The sequence below is a fragment of the Rhinoderma darwinii genome, chromosome 1, assembly GCF_050947455.1.
Source record: "Rhinoderma darwinii isolate aRhiDar2 chromosome 1, aRhiDar2.hap1, whole genome shotgun sequence".
NCBI classification, from domain to species: Eukaryota; Metazoa; Chordata; class Amphibia; order Anura; family Rhinodermatidae; genus Rhinoderma; species Rhinoderma darwinii.
Genome location: NC_134687.1, coordinates 17,731,233 through 17,752,125, shown reverse-complemented (window position 1 = coordinate 17,752,125; position 20,893 = coordinate 17,731,233). Strand labels below are relative to the sequence as shown.

The 20,893-nt window shown below is 42.9% G+C and overlaps 1 protein-coding gene across 5 annotated transcripts in view; it reads right to left on the bottom strand.

Moving 5' to 3' along the window:
* The window catches only part of CTNNA2 (catenin alpha 2), a 1,837,255-nt gene that overhangs the window by 1,646,480 nt on the left and 169,882 nt on the right, over positions 1-20,893 (bottom strand). For all 5 annotated transcript variants that reach the window (XM_075855983.1, XM_075855957.1, XM_075855967.1 and 2 more), the window contains exon 2: positions 1,629-1,734. In XM_075855983.1, coding sequence (XP_075712098.1) covers positions 1,629-1,730 — 102 coding nt within the window. In that variant the 5' untranslated portion in view covers positions 1,731-1,734. The remainder of the gene's footprint in view (positions 1-1,628; positions 1,735-20,893) is intronic.

Genomic DNA, 20,893 nt, shown 5'->3' with positions numbered 1-20,893 from the left:
GAAAACACTTGAAAACCCTTGTGCAATTATGTTAGCACCGCTGTAAACAGTTTTACTGTTTAGAGGAGCTATAAAACTGACCTTCCTTTGAGATAGTTGAGAATCTGGAGCATTACATTTGTGGGTTCGATTAAACTCTCCAAATGGCTAGAAAAAGAGAGCTTTCATGTGAAACTCGACAGTCTATTCTTGTTCTTAGAAATGAAGGCTATTCCATGCGAGAAATTGCCAAGAAACTGAAGATTTCCTACAACGGTGTGTACTACTCCCTTCAGAGGACAGCACAAACAGGCTCTAACCAGAGTAGAAAGAGAAGTGGGAGGCCCCGCTGCACAACTGAGCAACAAGACAAGTACATTAGAGTCTCTAGTTTGAGAAATAGACGCCTCACAGGTCCTCAACTGGCAGCTTCATTAAATAGTACACGCAAAACACCAGTGTCAACGTCTACAGTGAAGAGGCGACTCCGGGATGCTGGCCTTCAGGGCAGAGTGGCAAAGAAAAGCCATATCTGAGACTGGCTAATAAAAGGAAAAGATTAATATGTGCAAAAGCACACAGACATTGGACAGAGGAAGATTGGAAAAAAGTGTTATGGACAGACAAATCGAAGTTTGAGGTGTTTGGATCACACAGAAGAACATTTGTGAGACGCAGAACAACTGAAAAGATGCTGGAAGAGTGCCTGACGCCATCTGCCAAGCATGGTGGAGGTAATGTGATGGTCTGGGGTTGCTTTGGTGCTGGTAAAGTGGGAGATTTGTACAAGGTAAAAGGGATTTTGAATAAGGAAGGCTATCACTCCATTTTCCAACGCCATGCCATACCCTGTGGACAGCGCTTGATTGGAGCCAATTTCATCCTACAACAGGACAATGACCCAAAGCACCTCCAAATGATGCAAGAACTATTTAGGGAAGAAGCAGGCAGCTGGTATTCTATCTGTAATGGAGTGGCCGGCGCAGTCACCAGATCTCAACCCCATAGAGCTGTTGTGGGGGCAGCTTGACCGTATGGTACGCAAGAAGTGCCCATCAAGCCAATCCAACTTGTGGGAGGGGCTTCTGGAAGCATGGGGTGAAATTTCTCCCGATTACCTGAGCAAATTAACATCTAGAATGCCAAAGATCTGCAATGCTAGAATTGCTGCAAATGGAGCATTCTTTGACGAAAGCAAAGTCTGAAGGAGAAAATTATTATTTCTAACCTTGTCAATGTCTTGACTATATTTTCTAGTCATTTTGCAACTCATTTGATAAATATAAGTGTGAGTTTTCATGGAAAACACAAAATTGTCTGGGTGACCCCAAACTTTTGAACGGTAGTGTATATATAGTTCTAGTATTTGCGACACATCCCCATCAGGGGGCCCAATCGTTGCCCAAGGACATACACCAAAAATGTATTTTCTTACACAATCGTATTGTAAAACAACGAATAACCACAATATAATTACAACCATGGTCTTGGGTAGAGAACACACCAAGGAAGGTCATGGGCATGGTTGTATGAACCATCTGGGTATAGAAGTCACCATTACTAGGATGGTCCAGGTGAGGGGGGTATTTGGGAGAAAAAGTTAAAAGTCACCCCTTTACCAGTGGACAGTTGACTTCACTGGATCTTACCTGGGTGACAAGTGGCTCCAGAAGGCTCTCCACAGTAAGGGTTCGTATTTCTAAACTTTTGGGGTCCCATTTGAGAATGATTGGTGATGTTGCCGATGTCATTTTCCTGAAAAACATTTAAAGGGAGAGTTAAAAAATAACGAAACACCACAAATCGCCCATAAACAAGAAAAGCAATAAGATACGTCCATGAGTAGAGTAAACATCTGATTACTACATGATTTGTTCAACTAATTTTTTCTATAGGGCGATATGAAGATCACAATTACATGCCACTTATATGCAGTCAGTCAAGAGACAAAATCCTCCTCCCTATGTGAAAGTTGTGTGATAGACAATTCTAATACCCAACAGAGGTTGTCACCCAGATCCCTCCCGAAGTTCTCTCATACCCTGGTCCCATAGTTCTTGCCGCTAGGCAGATTTTCGATTCTGGACTCTAAGAAAGATGGGTGACAACCCCCATGGAAGTTGTTATCAAGTCCATACTGGTAGTCATAGAAATTGTTAAAGGCTACATACACCTTTGAAAGGCATTTTTGTTTTAATAAAATCAGTGTGATTGGTGCAACTTTATAAATAGTTTTTATTAAAAATGATTTGTACTTTTTGAGATACAGCTGCTCTGTGTTCTGTATACAGAGCAGCTGTATCGTTAGATAAATCCTGTTCCCATCAGGTCTGCGGGACTGATGGGTTAAGTGTCAGCGGGTCCTGTGTGTCTCTGACGCAGGATCCACCTGTTATACATCACATCTAAGTTCATAACTAGATTACAGGTGGATCCCACTGACACTGAACCCGTCAGGTCCGCGGGACTGACGGATTCAGGTCATAGAGAACGATACAGCTGCTCTGTATACAGAACACAAAGCAGCTCTATCTCAAAAAGTACAAATATTTTTAAATAAAAACTATTTATAAAGTTGCATCAATCACATTGATTGTCCTTTTAATAATAATAAAAAAATGTCTTTCAAAGGTGTACTAGTATATAGCCTTTAAGGAATAGTTGAGTGGCATAGATATCACAAGGACTGAAAGGGGGTATCCACTTTAATACAAATAAAGCTTAATCATTATATATAATCCTACAACTTGCTAATCTACTTTGTATTTCAATTCCTTCCATTTTTCAACATTTCTGCTTTCTTTCAGTGAATGGAAACATTATTATTTCTATCCAAAGGCTAAGAACCTGTAGAGACCTAATATTTCTCAAAGCTGAAAGTTAGTTACAATTGTATCCAGTCTGGATAATCATTTGTGAGGCCCCATGCAGACGACCATAGAATTAGTCCGTAATTACGGAGCGTAATTACGGACCCATTCACTTCTATTGACCACGGACGTCTTCCGGTATATTTACGGGAAGGTGTCCGTGCCGTAGAAAGGCTCTGAAAATTATAGGACATGTCCTATTTTCTGCTTTTTACGGACCGTGCTCCCATACTTTATATGGGAGCACGTCCCGCACATTCAGTCGGCTGTCAGCAGACTGCAGCTGTCATGAACCGCGGAGAGCGACCATCGTGGACTGCGATTACGGGCCTAAGCGAAATACATCAGCAGCATACAGTGAAGGTACAATATATCAACCTGGAGTTTACAGAGGATTGCCTAGACTGGGTACAATTGTTTCAAACTCTCAAACAAACAAGAATGTTCCTATTCACTAACTGCAAGCAGAGATCTTTGAAACACTGTTTAATTGAAATCCAAAGTTTATAAGAAAGTTGCAGAACTTTTCAACAGTAATGTATTAACTTCTATCTACATAAAATCGGGAAAGAAATATTTAAGCTAATGGAATCCCGCTGGTTGGCTACAGGCTGCAGAGTGTTAACTGGATTCCATTCACTGACTGTAACAAAATGCCCTTGGCTGATAAATTCTCAAGAAATCTTCAAATCTGAATTTTACTGGTGACCCTACAATGAAAAGGACCTAATCCTAAAAACTGCCAGCAAAGCGGCTCCAGCACGTAAAACCTCTCAAATCAAGGTGACGTAAATCCATGCACACAGTGATGTAACTATAGAGGGTGCAGAGGACGTGGTCCCATCTGGAGCCTGAGGTCCCTTTGCTTTATATGAGAAGACCAGTATTATATATGACATGTGATAGTTGGGGGCCCCTTACAGATTCTGCATTGGGGACCAGGAGCTTCAAGTTACGCCTCTGTATTCACGGAGAGAAATGACAATACGACCGTAACGGGCGCCGCTGACATTTTCTGAATGACTGTAAACCATTTCACGCAGGATTTTAATTAGAATCATGAATTTGTACATATTGTTTGTTAAGTAAGAAGTTCTGTCTTCCGAGCAGCCGGGAGAAAACTTCCAGCCCTGTAACGGCAAGGTGATGCGCCAGAAATCAATTACAGCCGGTCTGCCGCGGTGGAGCGGCGAAGGAATGAAGGTGTCGCCGCTGATTTCGGTAACTCGCCATCTCGAGGTGTCCGGCTGTCAGTGAAGTCGCAGGAGTTAGAAAGACTACGAATGAGGAGACCGATTATCTTGACCCAGAGGGAATTAATAAAGTCCTTCAGAGTAGAAATGCACAAGACGTGTAAAATGCAGCTGTCTCCTCAAGGTCAGGGTGAAGCTTTAAAGCAAAGGCAACCTGACATCCCGGAGACAATCTCCTCAGCGGAGGACGTTACATGAGCTGCTATTCTGTAGTCTAATGCGTTCTCCTTACATGAGGTTGACTACAACAACATCTGCTTGTTCTGGGTGCGTGGGAATAGAATGCATTGTATGCAATCAGATCATGGGAATGATGGCAGCAGCAGGAGAGGAGTGTGCTGACCTTGTGGAGGGCAGTGACCTGTCCTCTTATGTAATGATGTTAGTGAGGACAGGGCACTTTGTGATGGGGTAAAGTGAGACAAGTGGGAGTTCACAGCTGGAGAGATAGTATAAGAAAAGCATAGGATCCTCAAGCAGCACTGAGTATTTCAGGAGAGGAGATCTAGTGGGAGGCAGTGACCTGTCCACTCATTTGATAATGAGAGTGAGGACACGACTGCATATGACAGGGACTGTGCATGATGTAGGGAGGGAAAGGGATGCAAGTGGCAGTACACAGATGAAGAGATATTGTAAGGAGTGGAGTCTCCCCAGCAGCACAGAGTATTTCAGGCGAGGAGTGTGCTGGTCTTGTGGAGGACAATGCCCTGTCCACTCATGTGATGATATTAGTGAGGACAGGTGGAAAAAAAAACGGTGTCATGATGTGAGTAGTAGGCCACAGACTGATAGAGGAAGGAGGATGCCCAACAGCACAGAGTATTTCAGGGGAAGGGTGTTTGGATCCAGTGGGGAGCAGTGTCCTGTCTAATTATCTGGGCGTATGTGTACAGCGATTATACATAGTGACTGTCATACGTATCTGTTTCTGGAAAAGCTGGGTGAAAGCAGCTCTCGGCATGAGTGGTTACCCAGCTTTCCCAAGGACTCGGTAAAGACCACTATTACAAACACTATCTGCATTATCACCCAGCTTTCTCAAACTCCTGAACAGCAAATTGTGCTGAGTATAATCGCTGTACACATACACCCATCGTCACATTGGTAAGCTGAGTGTTTCTGCGTTCACACCGCCTGCAGCTCGCGGGACATTGGCTGATCTATAACACGACTATAATCGTCTCTGAGCATAAAGTCGTTTTCTTTCGTTTTTTAATTGCACGGTGCGATGAACATAATTATCCATGAGAATCAGACAATATGCTCGCTGTAACGCCATATGTTTCTCTATTTATAAAAGACAATTTTCACAAAACGTTTCGTCACCGGCCTGTACCCTGTAGTCAAAAAAAAAGAAGAGCGGAGACTGTAAATTCCCGGCACAGCACCACACTTAAAGGGGCAGTGCACAATAAAAAAACTTCTTAATATGAACATGGAGGTGATTTGGAGGGGGCAGGGAGAACCACCCCAGCTTCTTTTCCACTTGGTCACCCCTAGGCATGGGCCTCTTATGCCAAATGGGCAATATAGCCCTGGTCCACTAATATCTGGGACATTCAGAGTCACACACAGACAGTAGAGGGCGCCACTGCAAGAATAGTATGTGGGGCATTCACTACTATAGTGAACTTGCCGAGGGCTAGGCAGGAACGTACCTAGTGGGGCTATAAGGGTGCTGAATGCCCGGTTGAGGGGTCTCAACAAGCCACTTTGCGTTGGTCAGGATATTTAGATACATGGCTAGGGTATCCAATTGAACTTTTGTTCCATGTTGAGAAAAGTCAAGATACAGCTCTGGAGCCAGGTGCCCTTCAAAGAGCGCCACCCTCAGGTTTCCCTAAAAAATACCTAATCTTATTCATCCATTTATTTTTATTGATTGGAACCCACCAAACATTGTGAATCATGGAAATCAATCCCTCTTAAAGGAACACTAACCATAAAAAATGCCCAAAATATAAAAATATATCATCAGTATAATGCTAATCCGCCGCCATATAAGCCATATGACCCCATATCACTGACAAATCATTTGCATTTTACTTCCGGCATCTCACTAGTTACTTCAGGTTATAGCAGATGGATTTTAACCCTTTCCTGATTCCCGGTCTATAGTGTAGAACATCTTTTCTTATGTTGGATTTCATTGTGTATTCTCTTATCAGGTCCAACTTTTAGGCACTTTCATCGGGTAATTGTACAATGAAAAGTTCTGCAACTTTCTAATATACTTTGTGTTTCAATTCCTTACCATTTTCAAGATCTCCGCTTGCTGTCAGTGAATCGGAACCTTATTACGTAGATCCAAAGGCTGAAATCCGGTACAGACCGAATACTTGGGAGTTTGTTACAATTGTATCCAATCCTCTGTGAGTTAAAATAACCTGGGCTCTGGAGTGATACATTTTGTGCTGCTACTGAGGTGTTTTGCTCACAGAGGATTGTATAGACTGGATACAATTGAAGCAAACCCTCAGCTGGGAGAAGTATTAGGTCCGTACGGGTTTATGGTATATTTCCTATATAGGTAAGAGGGTTCTTTATACGGGACAGAGCAGAGGTGTAACCTGAAGCTTCTGGGACCCAATGCAAAATCTGTAACAGGGTTCCGGAGTGCCAAATAGGACATCAAAAACAAAAATGCCCTGTACTCGAAACCCCTCCCTCACAGTCCCTGAGGTCGGATCAGGTTGACTTCAAACCCACTACCCCCTTCCCTATGACTACTCCAAGGCCATTAAAAACTAACCCCTTAATGACCAGGTCTTAAAAAAAAAAAAAAAGCCTTAACCCTTTGAGGACTGAAACATTTTTTGATTTTTCATTTTTGTTTTTCACTCCCCGCCTTCCAAGAGCCATCACTTTTTTTATTTTTCTGTCAATAGAGCGGTGTGAGGGCTTATTTTATGCGGGAGGAGTTGTAGATTATATCGGTAGCATTTAAAGTATCATATAATGTACTGGGAAGCTGAAAATAAATTATATGCAGGCTGAAATTGGAATTTGTTTTTACGTCTTTCACCGTGCGGTAGATAATAATATATTGTCTTTTATAGATGCAGCGCTACCAATTTTGTTAACTTTTTTTACATTACTTTAGAGGAAAAAGCTTTTTTTTTTTTTACTTTTTATATATATATTTTTTCACTACTAAAAACGTTATTTCACTTTTTTTTTTACACAATTTGTTAGCCCACCTGGGGGACTTGAACCAGAGGTTGTTGGATTGTTCTTTCATGTGGCTGTATGAATTTTTTGGTTTGTTTATTTTTTATCCTGTTCACGTTTCACGTTAAATAAACTGTTAAATTAATTCTTCAGGTTATTACTGTCATGTAGATATGTAGATACTTAACAGGTGTGTTTTTTTGTTTTTATGTAATGTATGGGAATAAAATATATTTTTGGGTAAATTTTTTGGGGTACATTTTTTCGATTTGTATTAGCAATTAATGTGTTAGCATACTCCTGCATACCAGTACATTATACTGTGTCCCTATGACAACACATATGCATACAGCAGGCATACAGAATAGACAGCCCTGGGGTCCTTTATAGGCCCCCAGAGTCGACTGCAGGGGGTACTCCTAATCACCGTGTTTTCAGTGATGCGATCAATGAGGGGAGCCCCCTTTGATCATTCTGCGGTCATGGACCGTGGCGATCAAGGGGTTAAACAGCTGGGATCGGAGTTTCCTATGATCCCGGCTGTGTTCACTAGGATTCTCTAAGTACAGGAGCCGTTAGTTACAGCTCCTGCTCACTGGAGCGCTCATAAGCCTTTTCTACAGCGACGCCAGAAGACGTCGCTGCAGATTCTGGACCTGCACCGCCTGCCGTCAAAAGACAGGGAATGGGTTAAGCAAATGTGGTCGGCGCAATAGCTCAGTTGGCTTGCAGCACTGGGTCCTAAGTTCAAATCCGACCAGCAGTTAATATCTCAGTGTTATTGTGAGATTCTCCCGGGTGCTCTGGATTCCCACCACACTTAAAAAATATGTAAAGGGGTATTACGGTTACAACCAGTTACCCCTTATCCATAGGGTAGGGGGTAACTTGCTGATCGGTGGGTGTTCGCCAGCAGGGACCCCCACCGTTTACGAGAATGGGGTCCCGTACCCCTTATTTGAACCAAGCGACAGGTACCCCATATGCACTGCTGCTCCATTCATTCTCTAAGGCCGTGCTGGAAATAGCCGATCGCTGTACTCGTCTATCTCCGGCGCTCCCATAGAGAATGAATGGAGCGGCACTGCACATGAGCAACCTGATGCTCGGTTCAAACGAGGGGTATGGGACCCCCGTTTTTGTAAACGGTGGGGGTCCCAGCTGGTTGAACACCCACCGATCAGCAAGTTACCCCTTAGGGGGTAACTTGTAGTAACCGGAATACCCCTTTAAAAAGGTTAGATGGCTGTGTGAAATAAGGAAATTAGATTGTAGGCCCCACTGGGAAATGGGACTGATGTGAGTGGATACAACTTTTGTAGAGGACTGTAGAATTGGCGCCATATAAATAATAGGAAATAATTAAATGGGGGGTTAGGAGTCCAGTGGGCGGTCCTAGTCAGCTTTCTCTGTATACATGTTCACACATGGACAGCTGTCAATCATTAAGTCATTTTGCCCTCCCATAGGGGCTCCGCCCACAGATTGGACAACATGTTTAATGTGACAGGTTTCCTTTAAATAAGACTTGGCCAAAGGTGGTTATTTTTTCTTTAAGACTTTTACACAGTGTTCTAACTTTACCAATACACATATTGCATTCTCTATACAAATGTTTGATAATTTTATGGGCGCTCTACAGATTTCTGGAAAATAATAGTCAATAGATAAAGTAAAAAGACTTGTTTAGAAAGTTCCCATTCAGCCATATTTTATCAGCTGCTTCCCGAAGACAATAATAGCTTTATATGGAAAGCTGCAATTTACCCAAGCGAGGTACAGAAAGTTCACGAGGAATGCAGAAACAATGAGACGGCAGCACTGCGGGAACCGCCAAACTCAGTTTTACAAATAATTTATGAGAAAACGAACCGAATGTTAATATTTCCAATATTAGCATAAAAATTCAGAGAAATCACACGTACAAGTTAAAGTGATGTCACACACACATCTGAAGCAGTCTCTTATAGTGTGAGGGGGTCCCGTATACTTAAAGAGGCTCTGTCACCAGATTTTGCAACCCCTATCTGCTATTGCAGCAGATCGGCGCTGCAATGTAGATTACAGTAACGTTTTTATTTTTAAAAAACGAGCATTTTTGGCCAAGTTATGACCATTTTTGTATTTATGCAAATGAGGCTTGCAAAAGTACAACTGGGCGTGTTGAAAAGTAAAAGTCCAAGTGGGCGTGTATTATGTGCGTACATCGGGGCGTTTTTACTTCTTTTACTAGCTGGCCGTTCTGACGAATCAGCATCATCCACTTCTGTTCACAACGCCCAGCTTCTGGCAGTGCAGACACAGCGTGTTCTCGAGAGATCACGCTGTGACGTCACTCACTTCCTGCCCCAGGTCCTGCATCGTGTCGGCCACATCGGCACCAGAGGCTACAGTTGATTCTGCATCAGCATCAGCGTTTGCAGGTAAGTAGCTACATCGACTTACCTGCAAACGCCGATGCTGCTGTAGAATCAACTGTAGCCTCTGGTGCCGATGTGTCCTCGCTCGTCCGACACGATGCAGGACCTGTGAGTGACGTCACAGCATGATCTCTCGAGAACACGGCTGTGTCTGCACTGCCAGAAGCTGGGCGTTGTGAAGAGAAGTGGATGATACTTCTCATCAGAACGCCCAGCTAGTAAAAGTAGTAAACACGCCCCGATGTACGCACATAATACACGCCCAGTTGTACTTTTACTTTTAAACACGCCCAGTTGGACTTTAGCAAGCCTCATTTGCATAAATACAAAAATGGTCATAACTTGGCCAAAAATGCTCGTTTTTAAAAAATAAAAATGTTACTGTAATCTACATTGCAGCGCCGATCTGCTGCAATAGCAGATAGGGGCTGCAAAATCTGGTGACAGAGCCTCTTTAAAGTGAATGTCCATCCTTCAACATCATGTTGTTGATTTTCATAGAAAATTCTGCGCTGAATAATTTCTTAATATATCTTTATTGCAGTCAGAATCTTGTTTTTCCTGATACAAAGCTTCAAATCCCCAGTATAGACATAAAGCTAAATAGTAAAGTTCTGGCTGCCTGCAGCCACCACTAGAGGGAGCTTAGGAGCTTACTGCATACTTTTTTTGTATTTTATTTAATGTAAAAAGAGTCTACAGTAAGCTCATAAGCTCCCTCTAGTGGCAGTTGCAGGCAGCAAAAAATTTTCATTTACTTTGATGTATTGACCATTGTATTGACAGGAAAGTCGCTTGTTCAGCATTTTTGGGACTTTGTGCTGTAATACTCCTCCGTTTTACTAGCCTCTAAATCTTCCCACATCAGATTCCAAGTAAATGTTGTCATTAAAATATTGTAAATAATCATTGCTTTTGTATTATATCCTTTTTATGCATTTAGAAATAAATAATCAAGATTATTCCAAAATCATTGCTATATGTCAAGTTATGACTACAGTCGATTTTACCTGCATTGCATATTTAATTATATAACAGAAGATGCCTAGGGGCATTCCTGCATGCTTCATAGGATTTGTGATGGTTACAGATGCATTGTGGGTAAGGTCAGCACCTCCCTCAATAAACATTATGACATTCTGATGATTTGATTAAATTGGTTGAATTCAACACAGTGATGAAGATGAGTGGTAAAGTAAGTTCAAGATTTTCAAAACAAGTCTACAAAATATCACTTGCAGTACCGTTTCTGACCTCCTGGTGTGCTGTTAAAAGGAAACATGTTTATGAGGCCTCACCATTAGTTGTCGTCCATGCCCAAATATTAAAAAATCATCAAATTGATCTAAAAAATTGTCTCCTAAACCCAGAAGAACGTTAAAAGAAGCCCACAAAGTGTCAGTTATGTTAAATCAGAGATTGGCACAGCTAAAAAAAAAATCATACCTCCCAACATTTAAATAACCATTTCTGGGAACTGCCCAGAAACACCCACTTTGACGCATATTTCCATAAGCCTGCCCCCTTTGATGTCTGTTTCATGACATTCTCTGAATCACTCATTACTAATCTCTCTTCCACTCACTAAACTCTCCCCTCTCCAATCTATCCTTAATGCAGCAGCCAGGCTCAACTTTCTGACCAACCGCTACACCAACCCTCTACCCTGTGCCAATCACTGCACTGGACCACTACCCCAATGCCTCTACCCTGTACCAGTCACTGCACTGGACCACTACCCCAACGCCTTTACCCTGTGCCAGTCACTGCACTGGTTGCCCATAACCTTCAGAATTTAATTCAAACTTATTACTCTTACCCACAAAGCTCTCCCCAGTGCTGCACCTCATTACATCTCCTCCCTCATCTCTGTCTACCACCCTACCCACGCTCTACGTTCTGCCAACGACCTTAGATTCAAATCCTCCATAATCCGAACCTCCCACTCCCGTCTCCAAGATGTCTCTCGTGCTGGGCCAGTTCTCTGGAATGTTCTACCCCAGACAATCAGATTGATTCCCAATATCCACAGTTTTAAACGTGCCATAAAAACACATATTTTTAGACCGACCTATAACATTCCCTAATCCGACTCCTTTCCTTGGCCCCCCTATTACCTTAGTCATTAGAACCGGTCCCCTACATTCAGCAGTATCCCCCACACTCCTTACACCCTAATACACTTCATGTCCGCCATACACTGACACTGGCTGGTGATGGCCCATGCAGCTTTATGTTATTACCCCATGTGTATAAAAGATGGCCGGACCATTGTACTGAACAAGCATTTTTTACATTTTGTGTCTCCCTTATTCCCTCATAGATTGTAAGCTCTTGCGAGCAGGGTCCTCACTCCTCTTGTTTGAGTTGTAAATGAGTTTTGCCACTATGTAATGGCTGATATTGTCTGTACATGTTCCCTCTAATTTGTAAAGTGCTGCGTAATATGTTGACACCATATAAAGATTATTATTATCTCATTAAAAATAGACCGATTCGGCGGCATGCAGGAAGGAATGTGCTGCATATTATCACTAATAATCACTTATTATCGTCAAAACTGCTTCCCCCAACTGTGCCTCACCAGTGGCCAGCCTCAGAGTTTGAGTAGTACCGCTGTAAAGCACCTCCTAGTAGTAGAAATAATCACTGCATTGACTTTTATAGGAACTTCAGACATTAAAGTGTAGATAAACGTTTAAGAAACTTCTGATATGTTATAGTAACATGTCAGAAGTTTTCATTTGTGGGAGTCCGAGCACTGAGACCCCCACCAATCGCTAAAACAAAGCAGATGAAGTGCTGGTGTGAGCGCTCAGCCGCTTAGTTCCCGTTTGGCTTTTTCCGGAAAGCCGATGTATCGGAGTATGGGCTCATAGACTTTCTATTGAGTCCGTCCTCCGATACATTGATTTTCGGAAAAAGCCGAACAGGCACGAAGCGCCTGAGCGCTCACACCAGCGCTTCAGCTGCTTTGTTTTAGCGATTGGTGGGGGTCTCAGTGCTCGGACTCCCACGAATGAAAACTTCTGACATGTCTCTATGACATGTCCGAAGTTTGTGAGACGTTTAGCTACACTTTAAATGGCAAGCAACTACTTCTGTACAAGGTATCCTAGATAGTCGGTCACTTTGCCTATCATCTTGTATAGCCATATCCCGGTGACAATGACACAATGTGCTATTATAGTATATATGTGTATGTACATCTACAGCTCCAAGAAAAAGTAAGTGAACCCTTTGGAATTTCCTATATTTCTGCGTTGATTACTAATAAAATGAGGTGATTTTTGTCTAAGTCACAATTATAGACAAGCACAATCTGAACTAATAACACACAGGCACTTGTACTGTTCATGTCTTTTATTTAGCACATTGAATAAATATCCACAGTGCAGGGAGAAAAAGTAAGTGAACCCTTGAATCCAATAACCTGTAGATCTCCCTTTTTAGTAGAATTCACCTCCACCAAAAGTTTCCTGTAGCTGCAAATAAGATTTGCACAACGTCGAAGAGGAATTATGGACCATTCTTTCAGTCTATGAATATTTCTGGGATTCCTCGCTGACCTTAACTCCATAGGGTTAAGGTCAGGACTCGGACTTGGCCATTCCAAAACACAAACCATCTTCTTTTTCCACCATTCTCCAGTTGATTTACTTGACCTCGGCTTGCTGCCCTTACATTCTCCTGTAAAATGTTTTGATACACCTTTCATCTCATTGTTCCCTCAATGATTGCACGGCGTCCAGGTCCTGAGACAGCAAAGAGACCCAAACTATAATGCTCCCTCCACCATGATGCTCCCTCCACCATGATGCTCCCTCCACCAAGATGCTCCCTCCACCAAGATGCTCCCTCCACCAAGATGCTCCCTCCACCATGATGATCCCTCCACCAAGATGCTCCCTCCACCATGATGCTCCCTCCACCATGATGCTCCCTCCACCATGATGCTTCCTCCACCATGATGCTCCCTCCACCATGATGCTCCCTCCACCATGATGCTCCCTCCACCATGATGTTCCCTCCAGCATGATGCTCCCTCCACCATGATGCTCCCTCCACCATGATGCTCCCTCCACCATTATGTTCCCTCCACCAAGATGCTCCCTCCACCAAGATGCTCCCTCCACCATGATGCTCCCTCCACCATGATGCTCCCTCCACCATGATGCTCCCTCCACCATGATGCTCCCTCCACCATGATGCTCCCTCCACCATGATGTTCCCTCCACCATGATGCTCCCTCCACCATGATGCTCCCTCCACCATGATGCTCCCTCCACCATGATGCTCCCTCCACCATGATGCTCCTTCCACCATGATACTCCCTCCAACATGATGCTCCCTCCACCATGATGCTCCCTCCACCATGATGTTCCCTCCAGCATGATGCTCCCTCCACCATGATGCTCCCTCCACCATGATGCTCCCTCCCACCATGATGCTCCCTCCACCATGATGCTCCCTCCACCATGATGCTCCCTCCACCATGATGCTCCTTCCACCATGATACTCCCTCCAACATGATTCTCCCTCCACCATGATTCTCCCTCCACCATGATGCTCCCTTCCACCATGATGCTCCCTTCCACCATGATGTGCCCTCCACCATGATGCTCCCTCCACCATGATGCTCCCTCCACCATGATGCGCCCTCCACCATGATGCTCCCTCCACCATACTTCACCAAGCATTGTGCATTTTGGCCTAAATGTTCCACTTTTGTCTCATCTGTCCATAGAACATTTTACCTGAAGCATTCTGGAACATCCAGGTGGTCTCGGGCAAATTTGAGACGGGCTACATTGTTTTTTTTGTTTTTTTACAGTAGTCCTTCCATGAACACCATTCTTGATCTGTGTTTTTCTAATAGTGGACACATGAACTGAGGTTTTTACAGTTTGTAGTCTTTAGTAGGTCTTTCCCACTATTTGCATGATTGCCCGACGTTCTCTTAGGCCAGATGCACATGAATGAGTGCAAACTCAGACGTAAAAAAAATGTCCGTTTTTCACATCCGAGTTGCGCCCGTGCGGGTGCCATTTTCACGGATCCCCATAGACTTGAGTCTATCGAGGGATCCGTAAAAACGGAACAGAATAGGACATGTTCTATTCCTCAATGGACCCTTCACACGATTCGTTGAAACAACAGCCGTGTGAGAGGCCCCATTGAAATACATGCATCCGTGTGACGGCTGTTGTTTTAACGGCCGCCACATGGACATATACTACGGTTGCCTGAACTCGGCCTTAGAGTGACCTTAACAGGACATTTACTCTAGGAAGAGTAGAAAGAGTCCTGAATTTTCTCTATTTGAAGACAATTTAACCATGAATTAATGTACACCCAGGTCTTTAGCAATGCTTTTGTAGGCCTTTCCAGATACATGAGTCTCTATAACACATCTTCTGTGGTCTTCTGAAAGTTGTTTTCCTCCAGGGCGAACCAATATTTCTTATGAAGAATAGATTTGTCAGTAACCAGGCTTTGTGTGCCTTTATTTAATGAGCAAAGCACCTGTGAACCCCACACTCTCAATCTCATCTCATTAATTGAAACATTTGCTAATTGGCTCTTGGAGAAGTCATTAACATAGAGGATCACTTACTCTTTCTTGCTACTGTATATTATCTCAGCAATCCCCAACTTCTCCTCCCGTTTAAGCAAAGTTTGATTATTAATTACAAAAATAAATGTCCCCTGAGGCTTCTTTCCCTCGGTAGACGGTCGCGTCAGAAGGTATCCGGTCATTTAACAGACAAGGTGTCTGACTTCCACCAGCCAAAAACTGTTGATGCATGAAGACTCACAAATAACTCCTCGTCAAAAATATCCAATCTCCTCCACCGGATCACAACCCAAAAAAGGTCCCCAGTTCAGTTATATCACCGCGTCGGCCATTAAAGGTCACTTTATGGAGTGTTAATTAAACATTGCAGAGGCGATTGTACATGGGTCAGTGACTTCTAACTGGTTAAATTGCTTAGTCCCATAATAATATGCTTTCCCACTTCTTATAACACAGAAGGCCGTTTAATGGTTCTTATTACCTGCGTGATGTGAAGATGCGGCGACAGCACAAGGAAAGAAAGCAGCGCGTGGAGAATTACTAATTGGCTGTACAAGTATTTATATTAGCTTGGTTTAGAAGCGATGCGATCATCACTCTTTATACAACATTTCTCCACTTTTCAACAAGTGGAATCCTTCCTTGTCCATCTCCATAGCCCCCCCCCCGTTATCTAAAAACACTCTAGAAAGTCCAATAACATGACACCTGTGCCATAAAGTTTCATATAAGATCTGAAACACCAGTTCACAGAGTCAAAGCTAAACTTTCCAAAGAGTTTGCTGCTCCCGCCCTGTATCTAAATACCCTGGCTAAGGCAAAGTGGCTTGCTGATGCTACCCTTGGCACTCAGCACCAAGGGCATATGCCCACCAGCTACCTCTGCCAGGTGACACTATGAAAGAAACACTCCAGACAGGGCCGTAGCTATAGGGATTATAGCGGTAGTATTTGCACCCGAGCCCTGGTGTCTTAGGGGCCCAAAGGTTCCTCTTCCACTCTAGTTTTAAAAATGGCCTATGGTAGGTGGGGGTCATGTTACAGATTTTGGATTGGAACCCAGAAACTTCAAGTTATGCCTCTGAATCCAGACTATACAGATACAGTGTGACCAGTAAAGGGCCCTCAGGGGCGGTGCATGACACGGATTCTCTCTTTGGTGTCCTTTAAAACTTTTTGTCATGCACCACCCCTTTGGCATTACACAGTGTATCAGCTTTGCCTGGAGTGTTAATCTAATATTAACATCAGTGACAAGGTAAATACTTCTAAGTTTTACACTTTTTATATCCTGAATTTTCGAGTTCATGTACAGGACTACTGTATATTATGGATCTGTTTGGTATGGTCCATGCAGGGGCGTTACTACAGCATCCTGGGCCCCATGCCACACTTTTGAATGGGGCCCCCGAGCATGGTCCTCACAGATAAGACCTCAGACCACTTATTTAGACCCCAGATCAGACATTGAAAAAAGCATTAACACCCCTCCTCACTCCTCTTGTCTTCAGGGCTCGAAACACAGCCCCCTGCCACATCCGGCGCCGGTACACAAGGTCTGTGCAAGGACGCATACATAATCCATACATCGGGCAGCATTTGGATCTTGTCAGCTCCACAATACAGACCTTGTGTACTGGGGCCTGAGGTGGCATGGGGGCCTGTGGACACTGTAATAGGTGCATGGAGAGGTGGGGAGAATTTTCAACTGAATTTGTATCCTGGGGATGCGGGTTCAGATGAAAGAAGTGCTCGCCCAGGGATCCAGATAGGGCCCCTTTTCCCTCTGGCCCGGTCACATTTTCACCTTCTGCTATTGTGATCATTATGCCACTGGGTCCATGGGATCTTATTAGTTCTTTTTGTATTTGGGTGCAGAAGCAGTGGTCACTTGTGCTTGAGAGGGGCCAAAGACCCCTTTGCCACATAAGAAGACACCTGTGATATACGTGACACATAATAATTGGGGGCCAGTAAGACTGGGTTCACACGAGCATGTTACGTCCGTAATGGACGGAACATATTTTGGCCGCAAGTCCCGGACCGAACACACTGCAGGGAGTCGGACTCCTAGCATCATAGTTATGTATGACCCTAGGAGTCCGTGCCTCGCCCCGTACTCTAATCATGTTTTCAGTACGGGACAGTAGTTCCACGGAGAGGCAGGGACTCCTAGCGTCGTACATAACTATGATGCTAGGAGCCCGGCTCCCTGAAGTGTGTTCAGTCTGAGATTTGCGGCCAAAATACGTTCCGTCCATTACGGACCGAACATGCTCGTGTGAACCCAGCCTTACAGATTTTGCATTGTGGCCCAGGAGCTTCAAGTTACGCCTTCAGTCCATCTTAATGCTTCACTTCAGGAGGAAAAGAGAGCCTACCCAAAATGACAAAACAAGGAATGTATTGGATGAGGGGGGAAAACAACTGGCCATAGGTGGCAACTGTTGGCCTGGAGTTGAGGGCCTACAGGGGAGAAGCTACGTGGGCATTAGTAGGTAGAGGAGTTTTGAGGGGCTGTTTAAACAATTTGAAGGCAAAGACAAGTCTGAATGGGTGAAGAAAAAATTCCAAAGAGTTAGTCAAAAACAAAAAAACGTCAGTCCGATTAAGAGTGCACTCATTTGTTGACCTAACCATCTATTAAAATGTCAGGCCCTTCCATGACCTTGTTCTCTGTGGTTTTCCACTTGGCCACTACTACTTCTTAGACTAGATGAAGGTAGTAGTGTGGTATCAGTAAGAACGAGTCACTACCTCCAGTCCAGTTCAGGTTTTGATGGTCTTGGTTTTATGTTGAGTAATGTTGCATTGGGTTCTACCATGGCATAATTACCAGGATAGCAGGCATATCAGCTGCCATGGGGCACAAAGCTAAGGGGTTCCACTTCTATTTAGTTCTGGATCACTGCGGATGATGAAAGGAGAACGGAGTGTGAACGAGGACTATGGAGGCAAAGGACAATTGTGTGGAGACCAAAATAATCGCTTAAGATTTTCATGCCCTGAACTTCTACAATAGCTGCCCATGGTGGAGTGAGGCCTCAAACTTTTTACCCCCCTGGGTCCTACTTTGAGTAAGTACTAGGTACTGTCTTGCAAATGGGACGAAAGATCCGTCAACTCAGATCTACAGCATAAGATCTCTAAGATTAGCCTGGAACGTTCCCAAGACGTCTCGTCATCCTTAATCCTATTTTTCATGCTTTTTATTCACTTTCTGTCTCTGTCAGCCGTTGTCAGTCACAGCCCCTCACTGTTCTTTTTCATAGTCCCTTATTCTGCTGTTCTCTGCGTCACAATGTCACTCGGTTCTTCTTTTTCTGTCCTCTCATGAAATAAGGTTTATTACACTCAAAATCCATTAAGACTCGAAGATAAGGATATCAAAAAGTGCACAAAGTCACAAGGCACATGCTGTGAATATGCTGCCCAACAAAGCAATTGTCATATGACAAAAATGTATAGAACTTTCTAAAAATACTTTTTGTTTCAAGTCCTCATTATTTTCAAGATATCTTCTTGCTGTTATAGAATGGAAACTTTGTTTACAAACAAGAGCTCCGGATGTGTAACTCATAGTCATTTTAACCCCTTAGTGACCGGCCTATTTTAACCCCTTAGTGACCACCAATACGCCTTTTCACGTCGGTCACTAAGGGGCCTTAGGCTAGGATGACGCCTTTTCACGTTCGCCTAGCCTAAGTCCTGCACGGGTCTCCCGTGCAGGCTGGAGCCGGGGCTCTGCTGTTCGATCGTGGCCGTTTAACCCGTTAAATGCCACCGTCAATAGCGACCGCGGCATTTAACTTTGTTTACAAAGGGAGTGCGCTCCCTCTGTCACCCATCGGCGGCCCGCGAATGCAATCGCGGGTCTCCGATGGGGTGTCATGGCAGCCTGGGGCTTGATAAAAGCCCCCAGGTCTGCCCTAGACATATGCCTGTTAGGACGCGCCGGAGGCACGTCCTAACAGATTGCCTGTCAGATTTACACTGGCAGGCAATAATGCTCTGATATACGAAGTATACCAGAGCATTATAGCAGCGATCGGAACATCGCACAGTAAAGTCCCCTAGTGGGACTAATGAAATAAATAATAAATGTTAAATAAAGAATAATAATAAAAGTTACAGTAAAAAAATAAATAAAACCATTTTTTTCCATAAAAAGTGGTTTTATTTAGTAAAAGTGTAAAAAATAAATAAAAGTACACATATGTGGTATCGCCGCGACCGTAATGACTCCATTAATAAAGTTAATATGTAATTTAAACCGCAAGGTGAACACCGTAAAAAAAAAAAAACGCAAAAAACAATGGCGAAATTGCTATTTTTTTCCATTGCCCCCCAAAAAAGTCATAATAAAAATGAATCAATAAGTCCCATGCACCCCAAAACAGTACCATTCAAAACTACGTCTTGTCCCGCAGAAAACAAGCACAAAAAATCACTACATTTATGGAAAAATAAAAAAGTTACGGCTCTTGGAAAGCGACAATGCAAAAACAAATAATATTAGTTCAAAAGTGTTTTTATTGGGCAAAAGTCGTAAAAAACCTCTACATATGTGGTATCGCCGTAATCGTACCGACCCATAGAATAAGGGTAACATGTTATTTACGTCGCACAGTGAACGGCGTCAATTTAAAAACGCATAGCACAATGGCAGAATTTCAGGTTTTTTTTATAATCCCCCCCCAAAAAAAGTTAATAAAAGTTAATAAAAAAATGATATGTACCCTAAAATGGTGCCATTAAAAAGCACAACTAATCCCGCAAAAAACAAGTCCTCATACAGCGATGTAGACAGAAAAATAAAAACGTTATAGCTCTTTGAATGCGACTATAGAAAAACGAATAAAATAGCTTGGTCATTAAGGCCTAAAATAGGCTGGTCACTAAGGGGTTAAATCTTAATGACCAAGCAATTTTTTTACGTTTTTCCATCGTCGCATTCAAAGATCTATAACTTTTTCTTTTTTTACGTCGACATAGCTGTATAAGGTCTTGTTTTTTTGCGGGACAAGTTGTGTTTTTTAATAGCATCATTTTGGGGGACATATTATTTATTAACTTTTATTAACTTTTTTTTGGGGAGGAAAAGTAAAAAACAAACCAGCAATTTTGCCACACTTTTGCTTCCTAAAGTTACACTGTTTACTGTGTGGTATAAATATCACAATAACTTTATTCACCGGGTCATTATGATTGTGGCGATACCAAATTTATATAGATTTTGTATGTTTTACTACTTTTACACAATTTCGAAGAAGATGTGACTTTTTGATCACATTTTGTTTTTAAGGCAGGATTTACATTAAACAGCATTTCCGGCATTGTTTTTTATTTTATTTTTTACAGCGTTCACCGTGCGGGTTAAATAACATAATAGCTTTATAGTCGGGGTCGTTACAGATGCGGCGATACTAAATATGTGTAACTTTTTTACTTTTTGTTTTTTTCATAATAAAGCATTTTGTAAGGGGAAAAAGTGTGTTTTTCATTTTTTTTTTTACTTGGGATTTTTATTTATTTATTATAAACGTTAAAAATAAAAATAACTTTTTTTCTAGTCCCACTGGGTGAATTTAGTGTGCGATCATCGGATCGCTTTTATAA